Consider the following 18,361-nt stretch of genomic DNA (forward strand, 5'->3'; position numbering starts at 1 on the left):
CTTGTAGCGCTCGGCTAGTTAAGAATTTCTTCTTCCATTTTGGCTTTTTCTGAGTCATCAATGCTCTTCTTGGTCTCGGATTCTTATTTTTCTTTTTTGGAAAAGGCCTCTTGTCATTTTCAAGGACTTCTTTTGCTTAATCTGGAATAACTCCTTCAAACGTGTTAAAAACTGTGCGCCACGTTGAACAAAACGAAGTAAACATTTTCCCATTGATGTCATTCGTGTTTCGTTACTCTCTCATTCCGCGCTACGCGCGCAGTGTTAGTACACTTTGTAAACTAGAAGTAATTACAGATTAATAAATTACGGTTCGAGACTCCAATTTATGTGTGAGATATCACAGTTTTAACGTGAAAATGAAATAAGTAGCTTGCGTGAAAACGAGTTAAATTTGCACCGAGAGAGAATCGTCGCCATTCTCGAATTTTTGTAGCCCACATTAAAATTTTGAAGCAGTGGCCCATGTATTAAAGGGAACCTCCACTCTTACTACAGAAAAATCGAATAAAATTATGTTGATAAACAAATTTGTTCGAAATTTGTCCTTAAAAAAAGTGTTTATATCAGGAAAAGTGAATTTTAAAATCGCTTATTTTCACTTTCAAATTTCGCGGGCGCCGCCATCTTGAATAATTGTGACGTGTTACGGTTGCTCTTTTGTTCTGACACAAAGAGCTTTTGTTTAATAACAATAGGGCAACCGTAACACTTCACAATTATTCAAGATGGCGACGCCCGCAAAATTTGAAAACAAAAATAGGCGAATCTAAAACTTATTTCTTTCGGATACAAACGTTTTCTTTAAAAATATTTTAGATTGACTTGACTGTAACAGTTATTTCCTGTGATTTAAAGTTATCTTTTTGTTGAAGTGGAGGTTCCCTTTAACCTGTGTTGATTGTATGTTGTTTAGATATGGAAGCTTTGGATAAAAACATGAACCTTACACCACTCGGCTACCTTCTGGCCAAGCTGCCTATTGAACCACGCCTAGGAAAGATGATTATACTGGGTTGCATCTTTCAGTAAGTTTGTTTTCTTTCTTTCTTTCTTTCTTTCTTTCATTCTCTCTTTTTTTTTTTTGCTCCCACTCATCTCTCTTCGGCTCCTTGCTTCATCACTAACGTTCTCTCTATTTGTCTCACCTATTGACGCTGAAAACAAGTTAATCTTGAAAATTGCCCTCTGCGAAAAACCTCCCTATGTATGAAAGAATGTTACAAAGGAAAAACCTTCTTTTTTAGTAATCGTTGTTTCCTTATTGTGTTACTTATTTTTTTCTCTACAAAATTCCGTTCGTCTTAAATCAATGATTCAACAGACATTTAATAATCAACAGTGTCGGCGGTTTTGTTTTGAATTTATATTTAGCAAGGTCAGTGTATGAATTGCGTCACTTTTTACTAATGATTCGCTTCGAGTTAAGGATTTTCTAGTCGGTGTTTAAAAGCTGTTAAATCTACCTAATATGTACACCAAAGAGACGGACTGGAGTATGCACTTTGTTGGAACCGTGGTATCTCTTATGCGGAAGCTTATATATACCGTCCTTCTTCCGACTTCTGAGATCCTAGATTTGACATCCGACATTTGACCTCTTAGGTCCAAAGTGATACAGAGGGAGATGTGACCTACCAATCGCAAAAGTTTTGACAATAATCTAGCTAAAATATTTGGGTTCCAGTTTAATATGCTTTTTATTAATTATCCTTCAGCTGTGGAGATGCTATGTGTACTATAGCGGCTAGTACCAGCTTCCCTGAGCCATTCGAGACACCATCTGACCGCAAGAGACTGGGCTGGGTACATAGGCAGTTTTCAGGAACACGCCACAGTGACCATATTGCACTTCTTAGCGCGTATCAGGCTTGGGAAGATGCCAGGTAAATTACCTTTCGACATCTGTGTTGCTGCGGTCGTTTTTGTTTGGCTCATTGCAATTTTAGCTCCTCCATTGTGCAATTTTCAGTCGATAATTTAGCTCTTCGATTCGTTGTCGATGAGTGGAGAATGCAGACACCGAGAAGTGGGTCTAAAAGACATCAAGGCGCACCGAAGTTCTTTTACACCGACTTCGAGGTGTTTGGACGTCGGCTGAAGCACCGTGTCGAGTATTTGATTTGAATCTCATCAATATCCTGGGTACCAGAGGTTTGTTTCTCGCTTGCGTTTAGGTGCTTCCTTAGAGTGATTAGAGAGTTTTAGCTTCACGTATACGCCACGTCAAACGGCAAACGCGAATTTTTGCCACGTGACCAAGTTTTCCCCTTTAAAATAGTCGCTTACTGTTTATTACTTCCGATACAAAAACAAATTGTTTCACGCTAACTTTATCCAAAGAAATTGTTCTGGACAGTTTTTATCTGCTTATTTTCCATTTTGATTAATTCTCAAATTGAATCGTACGTTTGCCGTTTGCCGTTTGCCGTAAAAGTGACTCTAAACGTGACTCAAAAACCGCAGGCCGACAGATCTTCACGAGCGGTGACCGAAATCGGAACCTTGCGCATGTAAAGTCTCTGGCACCCAGGGTAAATGATCAATAATATTTGACGAAATTCACCTTGATATTTCTTCCGAATTCTTGTGGAAAGCTTTAAATTTGTTGGTGGTGTTTTCAGGTCGGTGGAGGATGAATCTGCAGAGTACCAGTTTTGTGAGAGTCGTCAGTTGAACATGTCCACTTTGCGCATGACAGCGGAAGCTAAGGTAAGGTCAAATCCAATGCGCACTGTTACATGGCTGGTACCGCGATCGGGCAAGATGAAGCGAATCCTGTGTTCTGATTGGCTACCCGAACGAGAGAGATGGTTCTATCGTGCCTGCTAGGGATTTCCCGCGTTAGTCCCGCAAGAAAAAAGTTCTCTTGGCCATATAATAAATCGATCCTTTACTGACCAAAACGAACGTGGTGGGCAATATCCAGCTGTCTTTCTTGACCTCGACTGGTCAATAACGCATGTCATACATCGCGCGCGCTCCACAAGTCTCACTGCTGGATACAATGCCACCATGCGTTTGAGAAGTCATTGCTTTGAATCTTGCGCGGGACGCGCATATGGGAGCTGACGAAACCTCAGCGACGGCAGAGAAAATAAATACGCTTGCATTCGCATTACTGGCGCAATTCGTCAAGCTGGAGTTAAGTTGTTAGGAGCCGCATCCATATTCAAAAAGACAGCGCAAAGTTGTCGCTATGAAACGTCGTAAAGGAAACCTAAAGATGAGATTAGGTGTGTGCAGCGTTGATTTGTTTATTAAACCTTCGTGAAACCTTCTCACGTGATTTGACGTCGCTGTCGTTGTTTAGTAAACTCTGTATTGTTTCTTTTTCTCTCCTGGTGCCATTTTTCTTAGCCATACCAAAGGAGTTCATTGACCTGCCTTATTCCTCAGTCCCTCGTGTCTGTTTGTGCTTATTTCTTATTTTTGATCATTGTTTAATACGAAATCTGTATATCCTGACTTGAATCCAGTACTGGAACTTTTTTTTTTTTTTTTTATTACAGCTGCAACTTAAAGACTTACTTTGCAACGCTGGATTTCCTGATGGTATGTTTTTACTCTTTTTTGTTCTTTTTTTCCTTTCTTTCTCGTTTCTATTGTTTTCTGAATTGTCTTATATTTATCACGTGAAAAGAAAAGAGGAAACATAGTTCTTCGTCTACCACGTTCCCGATCTAACACAAGTCTAGAATTGTTTTTGAGAAGAGAAGAAGACAGGGGTACCCGGAGAAAAACCCTCGGAACATCTGCTTTCGTGCTGCCCAACACGAAAGCAGATGCTACGTTTGTCGCCTCACACGTCCACTATAGTATTATCTGTGTTTTATTTTATTTATTTCAGTTGTTAAGAAATCTGTATTTGTGGACTTTTATCTTTCAATTGTTGTATAAATAGTGTGAAATATACCTGAACCACAGCTAGAACCAATAACACACTCAAGACACATGGCGTCATCTCCGAGATTTGAACCGGACCAATCCTTTTTATGAACACTTTTGATAAGAGGAAACCTTTCGTAATCTCGTCGTTGACAGACTGGAAGAACGGAGGGACTATAAGCCACCTAACCCTCTTGATTAAAATTGTCCAGGTCGGAAGTGGGTGAGAAATGTCCAAGCACACGTAAACTGTTCTATATCCTCAATGCCACGTGCCATCCCAGATTGGAGCCATCTATTCCCCTTATACGTTCGAGTCCTCCCTTATTCAGAACCCAGGACCTACTATAGACATCATTGAAAAAGCTACCACTATGACTTAATAACCGTGCACAGCGTGCCTCTACTTCCCACTATGGCAGGTTTTAGCACTTTCGATCTTGATTTATATTTAAAAAAGCCTAGAAAGGAACTGTTGTTATCAAAGATGGCAGGTGTTGTTGCTAACCTAACGTCGCTTCAATCTTGAATCAGAATGCATGCATCCTCAACCATTCAACTATAGTGGACCAGATTCCAAGCTCGATATGGTAAGAATAATTTACAAATAACAGAACACACAATACTGAAATATCACAGTGTCTCGTTAACCATCTCAAAAGTTCTCTGCAAAGGCCTTAAGATATCAGTTTTTTCGGTGCCAAAGATAGTAATGGAACAGTGGCTCTCTAAAGTTTGAGTCTGTCGGTGAAATCATCTAGCTTCATGTGGTGTGATCGTACAAAAGAAACTCCTTTAACGGTGTTTTCACATGCAGACTGTTTACGTTCTCCCATGTTTCGTTAGATCTTCAGGATCGAGCGCTTAACGATACAGACGGGCTTCGGGTAAAAGTAGGGGGGTGTGAAAAGTCACATGGTACTATTTATTTAGTATGTAGTTCTAACTTTTAAGTCTGTGGATGAAATCCTATGATGTAATAGTACATAGTTCTAACTTTTTAGTTTGTTGTTGAAGTTCTGTGGTGTGACCATGCAAATGAAACCTCTTCAGTAGCATGGTACCATTAAAATAGTATATAGTTCTAACGTTTGAGTTTGTTGGTGAATTCCTGTGGTGTGACCATTCAAATGAAACCCCTTTGAACGCAGCACTTTACTGGCTGCTATTTGTTTTTAATGACTTTATCCACTGAAATTGAGATTTTTGTTAAAAAAAAGGTTCAAAGGTTTGTTTATAGTGGAAAGTGCACTTAGCTTATCCAGCTAGTTTACAGCACTCCACTCAAATACTTAGAAACAAATAATTCAAATACAACATAACAGGATTAAACACCCCAACCCGGCAGAAGGCGACCAGTTGGTCATTTTAAAAGCATAGCCGAGGATTTGAACTCGGGGCGACCGAGAACAAATCCAGCAAGTGGCCGGAACGGGACTCGAACCCAGGACCGCCAGATTACGAGTCCGACGCTCTGACCACTCGGCCACGCTGCCTCCACCAAGTTTTAAGCTTAGACACTTGTGGGGCGTAAAAGGGTTCACACAAAAGCCATGCGTTCTCTACCGTGGCGCCAGAGTTTTTTTCTTCTTTCTTTACTCCTGATGAAATCGCGGTGAAGCCGCGACAGTGAGGCGCGAAACCCCCAAAACAACGAAAACGTCTCAGGAGCCTTATCGATCTGCGAACATGAGAACGGCCCTCCAGAGCTAGGGTGTGCTTTCTTACCCATGTGTTTGCCTTTAGTTTGGTTGGGTTACTGCTTGACTCGGTGGAACTTTGTTTCAGGTTGTTGCGCTGCTTTGCCTTGGTTTATACCCGAATGTTTGTGTTCACCGGGAGAAGCGCAAAGTTCTAACAACTGAAGGAAAAGCTGCTCTCATTCACAAATCTTCAGTTAACTGCTCCAACAGGGAACAGACGTTTCCTTCTCCTTTCTTTGTATTTGGAGAAAAGGTCAGTGTGGGTTAATTTGCTAGGTAAATACGTTTCTGTCGTTAACCAGTCAAATAAGTGTAGACCACGATGGTGCAGTTAAGAGACACTCCATGTTTCGTCAGGGAGAAGTGCTATAGAAATTTATTTCCGCTCTCTCGTTTAGGGATAATTTTGCCTACTTCAGTTCTATATACACCTAATAATTGCAATAACGTTGTCTTAGAAAATTGTTAAGAGGAAATATGAAAAAAGGAAAAACGCCAAATAGGAATTAGTTAAGCTTAATAAAAAACCACTATGCTATTCGTCAATTTGCAGCATAGATGTTTTTAAGGCGTAATAACCCATGCAAATCCAACGGCTGTACGCATATGTTGCAAATGAATGCAACGTATAGTGGTTTATTATTAAGTCTTATTTACTCCTATTTAGCTTTTTACATTTTCCTTTTTGCATTTTTCTATGACAACGTTGTTGCAATTATGTGTATATGATTCTTTGAGACTCCATTTCATCATTTTACCATCTTCAGTTGTGTAGTGAGTTACCCGTGTACTCATTAATGTGTAGTAGTCTCGTCAGTTATGTTTATAAAGAGGAAGCATTGTGTTTATAAATGACATGCCTACTAGTGAAAGGGGACTGCTATATTTCTGAATGCTCACAAATCATGAATTTTCTCACGGTCAAACTCGTTAGGTTGTCATAATCGGTCATTGAATGATGATGATGCTAAGTTCGTGCATTGTTTTTCTGTTGTAGATTCGTACCCGAGCTGTGTCGTGTAAGCAGATGACAATGGTGAATCCGCTTCAGTTGCTCATGTTTAGCCAAAGTAAAGTGGAATCTGAAAATGGTATCGTCAGAATGGACGACTGGTAAGCCGCCACAGCGACGGCCTTGTGCGTAAACACACAGGGTACCCGCTTGACGGCCTTGTACGTAAAGGCACAGGGTACCTAGATGATGACCTAGATAATGTGGCATGAGGTACCTAGCAGCATTGCGGCCGACCTTACGAAACCACGGCTTTGTTCACAAGGCACTGGACAAATTTTCGACCGACTGAAACATTTTAGCAGACACTCCGTTCAACCCAAGACCGTTCAATAGTTTCACTCTGTTTACTCGGAACTTTGAACTGCTAGGCGTCTTAATTTCCTTACGGTTAAAGTGGCTCTGTATGAACACAACACCTAAACACACGAATCGGACGAAAATTCTTACGGTGCCGTCTGATTGTAGCCTGCGACAGCGACAGCAACGGGAACGGGAACGCGAACGTTCAAAAAACAATTGGTTTAGGAAGTAAAATAACAACTCTGCACGAGTGTTACGCTTTGTTGTAAATTTCGTTGCCGTCCCCGTACAACTACGTTCTCAACTGACTAAATTTTAAGTTAACGGAAGAACGGGAACGGCATGGGGATAAATTTTATTATCTCTATCTGAATTAGGACGTAGTCCCCTCCCTTTAGCTCCAAACAAATTTCCGTTGTTTTTAATTAACTTGCAGCTTGGAATGATCGCGAAAAAGTTTTAAAAGGATGCGAGGGTTTTTTTGTTTTGGTTTGTTTTTTTGTGGGGGGGGGGGGAGGGGGGGCGACGTTTTCATTGTCGAATCGTAAGGACCCCACTGGTCTCGGCGATATACAGCATAAAAGCTACCAATGAAATCGTAACATGCTTCGGCCGAATCATCGGCATCGGCTCGTGTATGCCTTGTCCTTTACCGTCATTTTTTATCCTTCCAGGTTGCAGTTCCGTTTCGTCCATCATCAAGCCGCCATGATTGTAGCTCTACGCCACGCGGTGGATTTCCTTTTAGTTCGTGCTGCCACAACTCCCTCAATTATCGCCGAACCAAGTCACATGGACGAGAAAATCCTTCATGTCATGAAGTCCCTGTCTAGAGCCAATGCCGGATGGTTTGGAGTAAACCGCGGCGGGGGAAACCAGTTTCACCATCGAGGACATCCCCCAGGGTAAGCTATGTCACGAAAAGCAAAGCATCTGCGTGCGAGAACATTTGCTAGCTGGGACGGTTTTTGTTTGTGGTTTTGCCAGGGACATTTTCAGATGGAAATATGGCAAGTTGTAATTTATTGTCCTTTTATGTTTATGAAGCCAAGGTGGCTAAATAATGGTCTTTTTGTGAATACAAAAGATTGCAAGTTGGGAACTTTTGTGGCGGCTAATAACTTGGGGGCCAGCTTCAGCAAATTTTAAAAACTGGGGTAAACATTTTTAACTCCTTTTACTGACTCAACTACAATAGTACTCATAAGCTTTTCGTGTAAGAAAAAAGGGACTGAGTCGTGATTTTTAAAAAGCTTACTGTCAAATATTTATGTGATAGTGAACCCCTAAATATCCACATGTCACCAGATACATCGACAAACATCATGGAGCGGGGTCAGAAGCAGTTTTCGAACAGCGCTAAAAGCTGGCGGTTTGTCTTCGTGGAGTTTTTGAAGTTGACCATTTGCCCTTCCCACGCCTTTAACAATAATTTTAAAAATAAATTTCAAAAATAGAAGAAACTGCAAACTGATGACTCGTAGACAATTGTTTAATCGTTAGTATTCGATCTGTGAGAATTACATTTTTAAACACGGTTAGAAGCATATGTCCTCCGACACTCCTGAATTTCAGTCAAGTTAAAAGTGGAGCCAAACAGAGAGCAAGCACATTTCGTTGAAAAGGGACATTCACATTACATTACCATGTTTAACCGTTTTTTCTTTGTCCATTCGTTTCTCTCAATTATTGTATTTTTGTTTTATCTTGCTTCACTTTTCACTATTCCGACGCTCGCATATAAAAATCTTAAAAAGTCGAAAGTACAATTTTTTAAAATGATGTTTTTTTTTTTTAAGATAGCCAGCTCAAATTTGATGTAGGGTTTTAGTTATCAGCAGTTTAACCGGAACACGCTACATCCTTTTTCGTGAGACAGCCCCGTAACCTTAAGGGTTATTTCTTAGTCCATTCCTTTCTTTCGGTTATTGTATGTATTTTTGTCTGACAATGTCTTACATTTGAATGGAATAGAAACAACATTTTAAAAGTCCTTTGGGCGTATCTTCATGTCGGACCTCTTGAAAGAGTAGTAGCTTTTTTTCCATCCCCACCATGACATTCCTTTGGCATCGATCTGACCTGGAAGGTACAGGCCATTCAGATTGGAAGAGTGACAATTTTTGTACCACCAAGCGCCTCTATATAACGTGGCACAGTTCGACGAATACTTGTCGTTATCACGATCCTTGGTACTGAATGCCATACCACGGTGAGGGGCAAGAGAATCTCCGGCGGTTCCTGTAAATTCAACCCCAATAAATCGTGGATTTGTTAGATTATTTAGGGGAGTCCACTTTTAGCGGTCAGTCACTCTCTACCCCTAGATTGATTAACGCTCCCATATGGCTGGCACAACAGCGCAACCCAGCCATGAACCCCCTCGCAAAAGGCAACAAAACAGGCACCCTTCACACTAAGAAATAGCAGTGCGAGACGGAACAACAGGAAAGGGAAGGGGGGAGAAAAAGAGATTGGCAGGATCAAAGCAACGCATTTACTGCGTGAAAACTATTACTTTAGCTACTTTAGGTAAGGAAATAAATTGACAACGATATGATCTTACCTGAATAACTTCCCAAACTCAACACGTACTTGGCCTTTTCGCTTGTCACGCCAAATGAGCTGTATTCTGCGTACGCCTTGTTTCCTTCGAAGTCTTCCAAGTCTACACGAAGCTTGTAATCACCATGAACAGTTAGACGATGGATCTTGTCTAGACCAAGCCAAAACTCACCGTTTAGATTGCCAAAGCCATTCTTGTACTCATTCCAAGCTCGGTAGAAATCTACAGACCCATCTCGTCTTCGCTGAAACACTGTCCAACCTCCACGATCTGTTTTCTGATCACAGAAAACTTCAAATTCACCCAAACCATCAGGTTTGATTTTGTACACACCGCTTATTTTGATGCCAGACTTGTAAAGGTCAGCGCAGTTCTTGTTAACTGAAATTTGGCAAAAATGATCAACTAGTGATGAGTGTTGTTTACCGATTATAATGATAACAGTGAAGACTGTTTACAGTTGTTTCGCTATAAATTACATTTGACCAAATTACTCTTTTTAGATCCATCAAAATTTCAGTAATTTCACTTATGTAATTGGTCAAACACATAATCCAAATCATGTGGAGGAAAACAAGACCAACTAATTAAGTTTGTTTTCACCTTTCTCTAATAAAATTTGTTACTTTCGTCAATTTTACACAGAGTAGCTAATAAAGACTGGATATACAAACCCTTCGGCGGACCGGTAACGCCAGTTTCGTTTTTGTTCTCTGGCGGCGAGGATCTGATTTCTTCTAGCATTTTTATAATTTTGGCGAGTTGTTGCTCGGTTTTGTTGCAGTTTTGTCCGCCTGCATAGTAATAGTTATTCATATCAGACCGTTTCTCCTTCAAACCATCGTTACTTTTCGCAGGTTTTCCCAGAGTGTGAGCTAGAGCTGTTACTAAACAAGAAAGCATAAGAAATTCTATGAAGCCCTTCATTTTGTCCAGTTGTGCGCGCAAAGTTTGTTGAAAATACAGAAATGATAGCCTGCCAAAGGCTTTTAAGCCTGGAGTATTTTACGCCCATAGAAATGAGATTTTTATCTATTTTAGGACCGCTTAATCAAGGCTTATCAGTCAGTAGATTACAAATCTCAGTGTTAAGTGTGGACTGTGAAGAAAGGTGATGACTGGGCATGAAATGAAAAATTTAACGGTTCCTGGAAAAGTTGAATTTTAGTTCCACTATTCTGAAAGAGAGAAGATGAGGAACGGGAACGACATACTGAATACCGCGTCCAAACCACTATAGATGCTTCTATAGGAACATATTTTAACGTGGAATTAATCAGTGAATCGCGTCCTTTCAACGACGTATATTTCACTTCAGATAACGAGTGGCACGCAATGGACGTAAAATTTAAAAAAATCAGCGTTTTTATGACGCCCCAATTTTAACAGTGTAAAGAGAAAGTTGATTTAGTTTATCAGGTCTCAATGCATCCAATTTTCCTCGTTCTATTGAGCGCATGTATTTCTAGCTTAACCAGTATATACTTGAGGGGCATATAAGTAGACGAATATAGGGAAAGTAATTTTTATTGTTTCTGAATAGTACTTGACTATTTTTTTTCTGTTAATCAGCATTTGATCAGAAAGTCTTTACTTCTCGAGAGCCTAGAACTACTTAAAAGTCCAATATCATTGTTAATGGTTTTGGAAATCCGCCCAGAATGGATTGGTCTTGCTATAAACATAACCATAGTATTGCACTAAAACTGTTAAAAACAGTCTTCGACAAATTGTATTTGTATAGGTAATAGCATGATTGTAGTGATATTTGATCTTTGGCATGAATACCAAGAGTGGTGTTTCAAAACTGTTATACGTAATTTAACGAGCCGTTAGGTGAGTGAAACTTAAGACAATCTTAAAATATCACGAGTGATATTTACGCCAAATATCACGTACAAATCATGCTATTATTTGTTTATACTACCACCCGCAAAAGGTTGTAATTTTCACATGTAGGTATTTCAAATTAAGCAGAAATACCACTGCTCTAAGCCAATCAAATCACAGAAATTTCTCATGTAGTGGCATAAAGGGAAGAAGTACTCTGGAACGTACGCGAAAAGTTCGAGCCTACCTTTCAAGTTTTAAAAAAGAGGAAAAAGCCGAATATGGATTTATTAGGCTTACTAATAAACCACTCCGGGATGCAGTCATTTGCCACGTAAAGGTTTTCAAGCGTATATGCAAATGCAATGGCTGTACGCGTATATCAGTGTTGCAGATTAGAGTGGTTTATTAGGAAGCCTAATTTATTCCTATTCGGCTTATGACATTTTCCTTTTCTCCTTTGTGCATATTTCTATGACAACATTATTGTAATTAGGTGTAAGCAGGAGCCATTGCTCTTGGTTTAAGTGTATTTTTATCATTCTTGTCAACCACAGTCATATGTCGTGTAAAGTTTGTGTTGAGAGCTCTTTTTTTTAATTATCAGTAATCTTCACAGTACAACCGTTTTATCGCTCCTCCTGCTCTGTGTCAATATCTTAAAGAGATTGTGTCTAACCGAAGACGTTCCTGCTGTTTTCCACTTTTCTGCAGTAAGAGTGCTTGAGTATCTGATAACATACCAAATCCGGTAGTCAAATGGCTATTCCAACAATACTTGTTCAGTTAGCTGAGAAGCTAGGGTTTTCTTTTATTGAAACCTAGATTACTGAAATGATTCATTCCCAACTTCTAGACAAGAACTGGCTAGTTCCGTCTAAAGCATTCCTCTAACAAAAAACCTTGTTCCTATTTCGTGGTGAGCCTGCGTGGCAGGCGTTCGAAAGGGAAGGGGAAGGGAATTAGGGCGCGAGACCACACGCGCCCAAATTCCCCCTTCCCCTTTTAACACCTGCCACGCAGGCTGCTCCTTAGGGGGTTTGTCAGGCAGAAGCATCATGTTTCTGAATTCTCACGATTTGACTTGAAACAGGTCTGCAGTTATTCTCTTACGCTGAGTCGTTAGAGACCAATATTACCTTCTACCTTTGGTCACCTCTTTTACTAACCCCGATGTGTCCTCTCTTAGGTTGATGCATAGAGGAGGGCGTGGAGGCCCCCCGCCCAGGCGCGGCTACCAAGGCCCCAGACATTACCGTGGCAACAATCAAGGAGGTGGATTCCGAGGGGGACGGGGTGGTGGATTCCGAGGAGGACCCCCTCGGGGAGGGTTCCGTGGATTTCGCGGTGGACAGTTTTAGATACAGAAACCGCTTTTTAAAACAAGTTAGTCTGGCTGTTTTGCGTCATGGTGCAGAATAAACTTTACAGTAAGAGCTAGTTAAAAACGTATGTTTTCCTCGGCCGGAGACGTAAAGAAACGTTCTATTCATCTTGGCTTTTCAGGAATTTAGTTTACATGGAAGAAAATTTCTTTTCAGAGAATATAGTTCACAAAGTACTATTATCCAATTTTTTTTACTTGTGTGGTGTACAAGTGACTTGGAAGGAAAGACTCTTTGAACAATACATTTGTAATTTATACTAGGGTCTTTTGTAGTTCATTGTATTGAGCACTGTACTTGCCATGAATATTTGTATTCATGTAACAACATAATAAAAGAAGTTTGTAGATAGCAACACGGTTTTTAGGACGTTTTCTTTCCAGGCTACGCCTCTTAAGTACTAACTTTGACTTTTCTGGCGATTACAATGAAATGCTACAATTCCTGTGTTAACTACTTGTCTTAATTTTTGTGTTCATGGATTAAATAGAAAAATGAAATAAAAATATTTATTGGACTTATTTCGAGTGGTAACTGTTAGTGTTAGTTTAATGTAATGTTTGAATCTTTTAAAGTATTCTTATGTGTGTCCTTCAGTTCTGCGTGTTCAGGGCCGTTTACACGGTGATATTTCCACAAATTCCATGGCTGTGAGCTAATAAAAATTCTAGGGAAGCCAATGCTCTGAACCTGTGAATTCCAGGGTGCTTAACACACCTATGATTTTTATGGGCAAAACGATTTCCTAGTCGCTCAAGAGCAAACGTAAGGCGACAGACAAGACTTAATCCAAAAACCAAAATTAAACATTTTCAACGTTGCATGTTCAGTGATTTTTGCAAGTGAATCTTAAGGTTTTTGCAAATTGCGTGGCCGTTTCTTGTTGATCTGTAATCGAGCGCACAAGTTAGATGCAGCTCTTGACGTTTTGTCTAAAAACTGTAATGTCATTGAAAGAACTACGAATTGTCTAAGAAAAAATCTATGTTCTTGCATTATAAGTAGATGTGCCACTTTTTTCAGTTTTCAAAAGGTAGAATTTTAAATGGAACAATAACTGCACGTCTCAAAAATGTCAAAAAGACCTTAGATTTAATTTTAATACGGACCAAAGTACTAGATGACCGGGGCGTTTACTGCGTCATTTTTCCTGAAGCAAAGACCATTTCAAATGTACACACACATACAGAGAACATCACCCAAAAAAGCTTTATTTTTCTTTCTTCATTAAACCCCTTTTATCTTTTATCCATTATCTTGAAATTTAAGGGAAATATTGTTAAGCATCCTTAAGACCTTACAAACCTAACTACACTCGGATAAGAGAACTTTAAAAATTTTTTGGACGTATTTTCATCTCCGATCTCTTGAAAGAAAAATAGTTATTTTTCCACTTCATCCAAGCCATCCCTTGGGTACTGGACTTGCTGTATAAGTACAGAGCATTCAGGTTCGAATTGTAGCAATCTTTGTACCACCACGCTCCCTTCCATGACGATGCGCAGTTCTTGGACCACTTGTCATTATCGCTGTCCTTCGTGGTAAAGAACATTCCATTGTGAAAAGCAAGAGAATCTCCAGCATTGCCTGTAGAAAAACAATAAATTTGTGACTTTTTTATACCATGGGGAAAAAATAGTACTATCTATAAATATCGGCATAATCTAAGAGAAATTACGACTTATCACACTCAATCCATTCGCAGTCGTTTGAGGAGAATTCTCACCTGAATACCCTCCCACAGTAAGCTGGTATTTCGCCTTCTCGTTTGCTACAGCAAATGAGCTGTACTCTGCAAGTAGTATGGTACCAGCGGTAGCTTCCAAGTCAACACGGAGCTTTTTATTTTTGCCTGCTGTCAGGCGGTGTATCTTGTCAAGACCCAGCCAAAACTCGCCATTCAGATTCCCGAAACCCAGTTTATAATCTCTCCACCCTCTGTAGAAATCTACAGAGCCGTCCTGTCTTCTTTGAAAAACTGTCCAACCGCCTCCTGCAGTTTTCTGATCGTAGAAGACTTCAAATTCGCCCAGACCGTCCGGATCGATTTTGTACAATCCACTCATCTTGCCACCGGACTTTAAGACTTGTGCGCAGTTCTTGCAGGGAACTGAAAATTGAACAAAGAATCTTAGATAACCCAAAAATGATTTAATATATCTCCCGCGCTCCAAAATAAAATAAAGCGGAGGTATAAAACAATTAAACCTGCGTTTGTGTCTTTAGTTCCAATTTTGATAACGAAATAAAATTTAAATGTACAATTCAGGCAGATCGAAACTGACGCTTTCTCGATTTTGAAACTGAGGGCCATAACTGAACCCTCCTTTTCCACAAAAGCCCGGCTTTTCTTTCATTGCCCGGATTTCTTGTTTTATTTCCAAGAGATGCTGTTCCATCTTTTTGCAGTGTCCTTCGTTGTAGTAGTTGTTGATCATATCAGACTGAGCTCTTCCAGTGTTGACACCTGAATCAGCTGTGGCCAGTTTCGGTGACGGGTTTGTGAGTACAGCAACGATGGAACACAACAGATTAGTTGCAATGTGATCTCGTTATTCGGAGACAGCATCAAACTCAATAAGAGAATAAGAGGTTCCTTGATCGTGCAAACCAAATATTCTCTCATTGAGGTCTCATTTTGGAACGAGATTTTTCGTGTCTCTGAAATCTTTTTTTAGAAGCGCTTACGACACCAATGAAATGATTGTTTATATAAACAGGGGCACCTAACGAGAATAAAGTTCAAACCCACTTAAACATAGCATTGTTAAACATAGTTTAGTATTTAAAAGGTAGATATAGGCATATTTTTATACCCTAAATTTTTTTAACCTGTTCGGATTTTCTAGCTGAAAGTCTAGTGATCCGAAAAGTATAGGGATCAAAACTTACCTTTTGGAAAATTTCAGCCAGAAAAAGCCTCCCGAAAATTCTAGGTGACCTTTTTAGGATAAAAATCCGTTAAACATCGGCAATTATTCCATTTTTAATATGTTCGAAAATCCTAGGAGAGGCAGGCAAGCAAGAAATTTTCCAAAAAAAAAGGAAAATTCTAGATCTCAAATCGTCTTCCGAACAGATATTTTCCGAAAATTGACGTTGGGTGCCCCTGTATAAATAATTCTTGATATTCATTTATTACGAAGTTATGGTTGAGATCAAAGGGACATTCGCATAACAACTAGACGTGCATAACACCTACAAGTAAACAAAATAAGACAATGGAATTAGCGCATAATAGCGTGAAGTATTCTACTACTTATTTCACAAAATCACTTTACTGTTTCAATCTATAGAACGAATTTTTCACAAAGGTATACGCATTTATGCTCGCGCGTCGAATTTCCCCGGCTTCCTGCCTCCAAACCTGCCACCGGCTCAGGGTATACAAAAAGCCGCATAGAGTGAAGGCGGCGCTGCGATTTCGTTTTTAATTAGTTTATAGAGTTACAATCGATATCTTCTTCGGCGTACAAAAGAAAACACTGAGAAAAGGAAACCTTTTATTGTCTCGCCGCAGGCTCGCGGAAGAACTTTTCTGTCCTTAATTAGAAAATGAAATTGCTTCCCCCAACACTGCTCTTGACTAACGATCGAGCGTCTTCAAGGTTTCAGTTGATTTCTTACTATACTGAAACTTAATTTCACTTTCTCATAGCCTGCAGTGCAGGCGTTTTCATCGGGCTCGAAGGCGCCACGTTGAAACTCCAAAAGAGAGGAGAAAATGGGGCTATTAAGTCTTCATTTTTGGCTTTAGAAATTTATTTTCCGATATGATGGACGTGGCCTTAGAGTGCACATCTACACGAATTTGGATATTTTTAAACTGCTAAATTTTTTTTCCACAAATCAGTCTTTTCGCTGTTCGCACGTACGAAACCATACAGTGATGTGCACTCACCGAAACCGCTTGTTTTTTAAACCTTTCTCCAGCAGGGCCGTTTAACATGGTTTTAAGGCTCACTGATTCCACACAAACCAGGGGAATAAAACGTGCTGTTTCATATGGGAATAAACGGACGGGTCCTAAAATGCTTGGAAAAAAGGCTTGAACAACGAACAAAAGACTACGCATTGACGTTAGTGTTGCAATACGTTATGCTAAAAAACGAACAAATATGTAAATCATTATATTTCACAGGTTTTTTCAATACATAAGATTCTCATTAATTTTTGCGAGTACCAAAATGGAATAATGAGTCAACTTTATTCACCCATGCGCAAGCAACCCCAAAATGATTTTTGAAATTTGTTAACGGCATCGTAGTTTCGAACTAGTCTCTCCTGAACGATCATGGATCTCTTGTGTTTAACAATGCCTGGTGAAAGTTACTGCTGCAAAAAACTGTTCGTTCTATTGCAAGGTAGGTGATACATTAGAACTGCATATACCAGAAATACAGTGAAGAAATTCAACTCGCGAATCAATCTGGAAATTTTGAAATTGTAAGTGGTGCAGCTATTGCTAACAACATCATCATCCCTTGCCTTTCTCTTATCCAAAAACTCCAAACGAATTGCCAAAGAGCTGTCAAGTGCACATTATTAAGACTATGAACTTCGTTCTCTACTGAAACCTTCCATAGTGCGTTATTTTAGTCGGCAGTGGTATATTTTTCCTTTTCTTTTTCCTCAGTTTTGAGTCATCCTACCGCAAGTAAAATTCAGTGGTTGAAGGACGAGGAACGGAACGAAGAGATGATCAGCTTATCATTGGTAGAAGAAAAACAACAAGAGATTTGTAAAGGTAACTAAGTGAAAAGTCACCTTCACAAGGACAATCATCTGACAGACAAATAAAAAAAGGTTTTAATATGGTGATAAAAGACTTGTTTTTTTTTCTGTAGGATACCTGAGGTTACTATTAATAACTTTATTATACAGTTATATTGGACTCGGCAACGAGTTGAAGTATGATTTTCTCCTAACAATATTTGCGGCTGATAGATTTTACATTTGGCTATATACTACTAAAATTAGTTTTACGAACATTATCCCAATGAGCAAATAGACTAGTTCATAAAGTTGTTATTACCTTGAAAAATCATGTAAACTGATTATTAAGGGGCAGTCTGGTTAAGAGCATTCCTTTTTGTTGATTTCCACCCTTTTTCTTAATTTCATTCAATCAAAAAATGACTCTATTAGGTAACAGTCCTTAATTTGATAATTATTTTGTCAATTTTTGGATGTTTTTCGATCGTTTTTAACGTGTAAAATTCAGCGGGCAATATGTTGAAAATTTTGGGAAAATGAGAAAATACTGGATTTTGGGCGTTTTTGAAAATAAAAATATGAAGTGAATAATTAGTAGACAATTACCACATAGTCCATCTCCACAACAAGGTGCCTCTGATCCCATTAGCGGACTAACTGGTTTAGTTATGTGTATTATACCTATTCTACCTTCATAAATTCCTTCCCAAATCAACATTATTTCCCCCAAAATTTAACCAGATCCCCCCTAAACGTAAAACACATATAACAGCAATATAGGACATGGGTGTTAGAGAATAAAAAATGCGGACAGAATTTGTAAGATATTTGGATTTTCTCCCAGGAGATATTTCCTTATATGAGCCACATAGGTATGTGCCACCCCAAAGGGTATGGTTTTTGCGCTTTTTCGGTCTATTAAAAACGGATATACACTTCGCTCATTTTGGTTTGGAAT

The 18,361-nt window shown here is 39.4% G+C and overlaps 3 protein-coding genes across 3 annotated transcripts in view; 1 reads left to right on the forward strand and 2 right to left on the reverse strand.

Moving 5' to 3' along the window:
- Positions 1–13,204, forward strand: part of LOC140938504 (ATP-dependent RNA helicase A-like) — a 30,028-nt gene extending 16,824 nt beyond the window's left edge. The window contains exons 22-30 of the mRNA XM_073387987.1: positions 917–1,028; positions 1,719–1,886; positions 2,625–2,712; positions 3,513–3,555; positions 4,423–4,478; positions 5,677–5,844; positions 6,589–6,704; positions 7,581–7,811; positions 12,492–13,204. Of these exons, the coding sequence (XP_073244088.1) occupies positions 917–1,028; positions 1,719–1,886; positions 2,625–2,712; positions 3,513–3,555; positions 4,423–4,478; positions 5,677–5,844; positions 6,589–6,704; positions 7,581–7,811; positions 12,492–12,663 (1,154 nt within the window). The 3' untranslated portion in view covers positions 12,664–13,204. The remainder of the gene's footprint in view (positions 1–916; positions 1,029–1,718; positions 1,887–2,624; positions 2,713–3,512; positions 3,556–4,422; positions 4,479–5,676; positions 5,845–6,588; positions 6,705–7,580; positions 7,812–12,491) is intronic.
- LOC140938516 (fibrinogen C domain-containing protein 1-A-like) lies at positions 8,390–10,485 on the reverse strand. The gene is made up of 3 exons (XM_073388001.1): positions 10,147–10,485; positions 9,473–9,853; positions 8,390–9,147 (listed from the first exon to the last, which is right to left on the reverse strand). The coding sequence occupies exons 1-3, from the start codon at positions 10,397–10,399 to the stop codon at positions 8,891–8,893; spliced, it is 891 nt and encodes a 296-aa protein (XP_073244102.1). The 5' UTR covers positions 10,400–10,485; the 3' UTR covers positions 8,390–8,890.
- Positions 13,205–13,888: 684 nt separating the features above from the next.
- Positions 13,889–14,784, reverse strand: LOC140938520 (ryncolin-1-like). Its single transcript, XM_073388004.1, has 2 exons — positions 14,414–14,784; positions 13,889–14,274 (listed from the first exon to the last, which is right to left on the reverse strand). The coding sequence occupies exons 1-2, from the start codon at positions 14,751–14,753 to the stop codon at positions 14,018–14,020; spliced, it is 597 nt and encodes a 198-aa protein (XP_073244105.1). The 5' UTR covers positions 14,754–14,784; the 3' UTR covers positions 13,889–14,017.
- Between the last annotated feature and the right edge of the window lie 3,577 nt (positions 14,785–18,361).

This window comes from Porites lutea, chromosome 5 (assembly GCF_958299795.1).
Source record: "Porites lutea chromosome 5, jaPorLute2.1, whole genome shotgun sequence".
NCBI lineage: Eukaryota > Metazoa > Cnidaria > Anthozoa > Scleractinia > Poritidae > Porites > Porites lutea.

Coding starts and splice junctions, on each gene's coding strand:
- LOC140938516 (XM_073388001.1), bottom strand. CDS start 10,399: ATGAAGGGCTTCATAGAATTTCTTATGCTTTCTTGTTTAGTAACAGCT. Junction 9,854..10,146: donor CGTTACCGGTCCGCCGAAGG/GTTTGTATATCC, acceptor GCCAAATTTCAG/TTAACAAGAACTGCGCTGAC. Junction 9,148..9,472: donor GAGTTTGGGAAGTTATTCAG/GTAAGATCATAT, acceptor TTGAATTTACAG/GAACCGCCGGAGATTCTCTT.
- LOC140938520 (XM_073388004.1), bottom strand. CDS start 14,753: ATGAGTGGATTGTACAAAATCGATCCGGACGGTCTGGGCGAATTTGAA. Junction 14,275..14,413: donor TACTGTGGGAGGGTATTCAG/GTGAGAATTCTC, acceptor GTTTTTCTACAG/GCAATGCTGGAGATTCTCTT.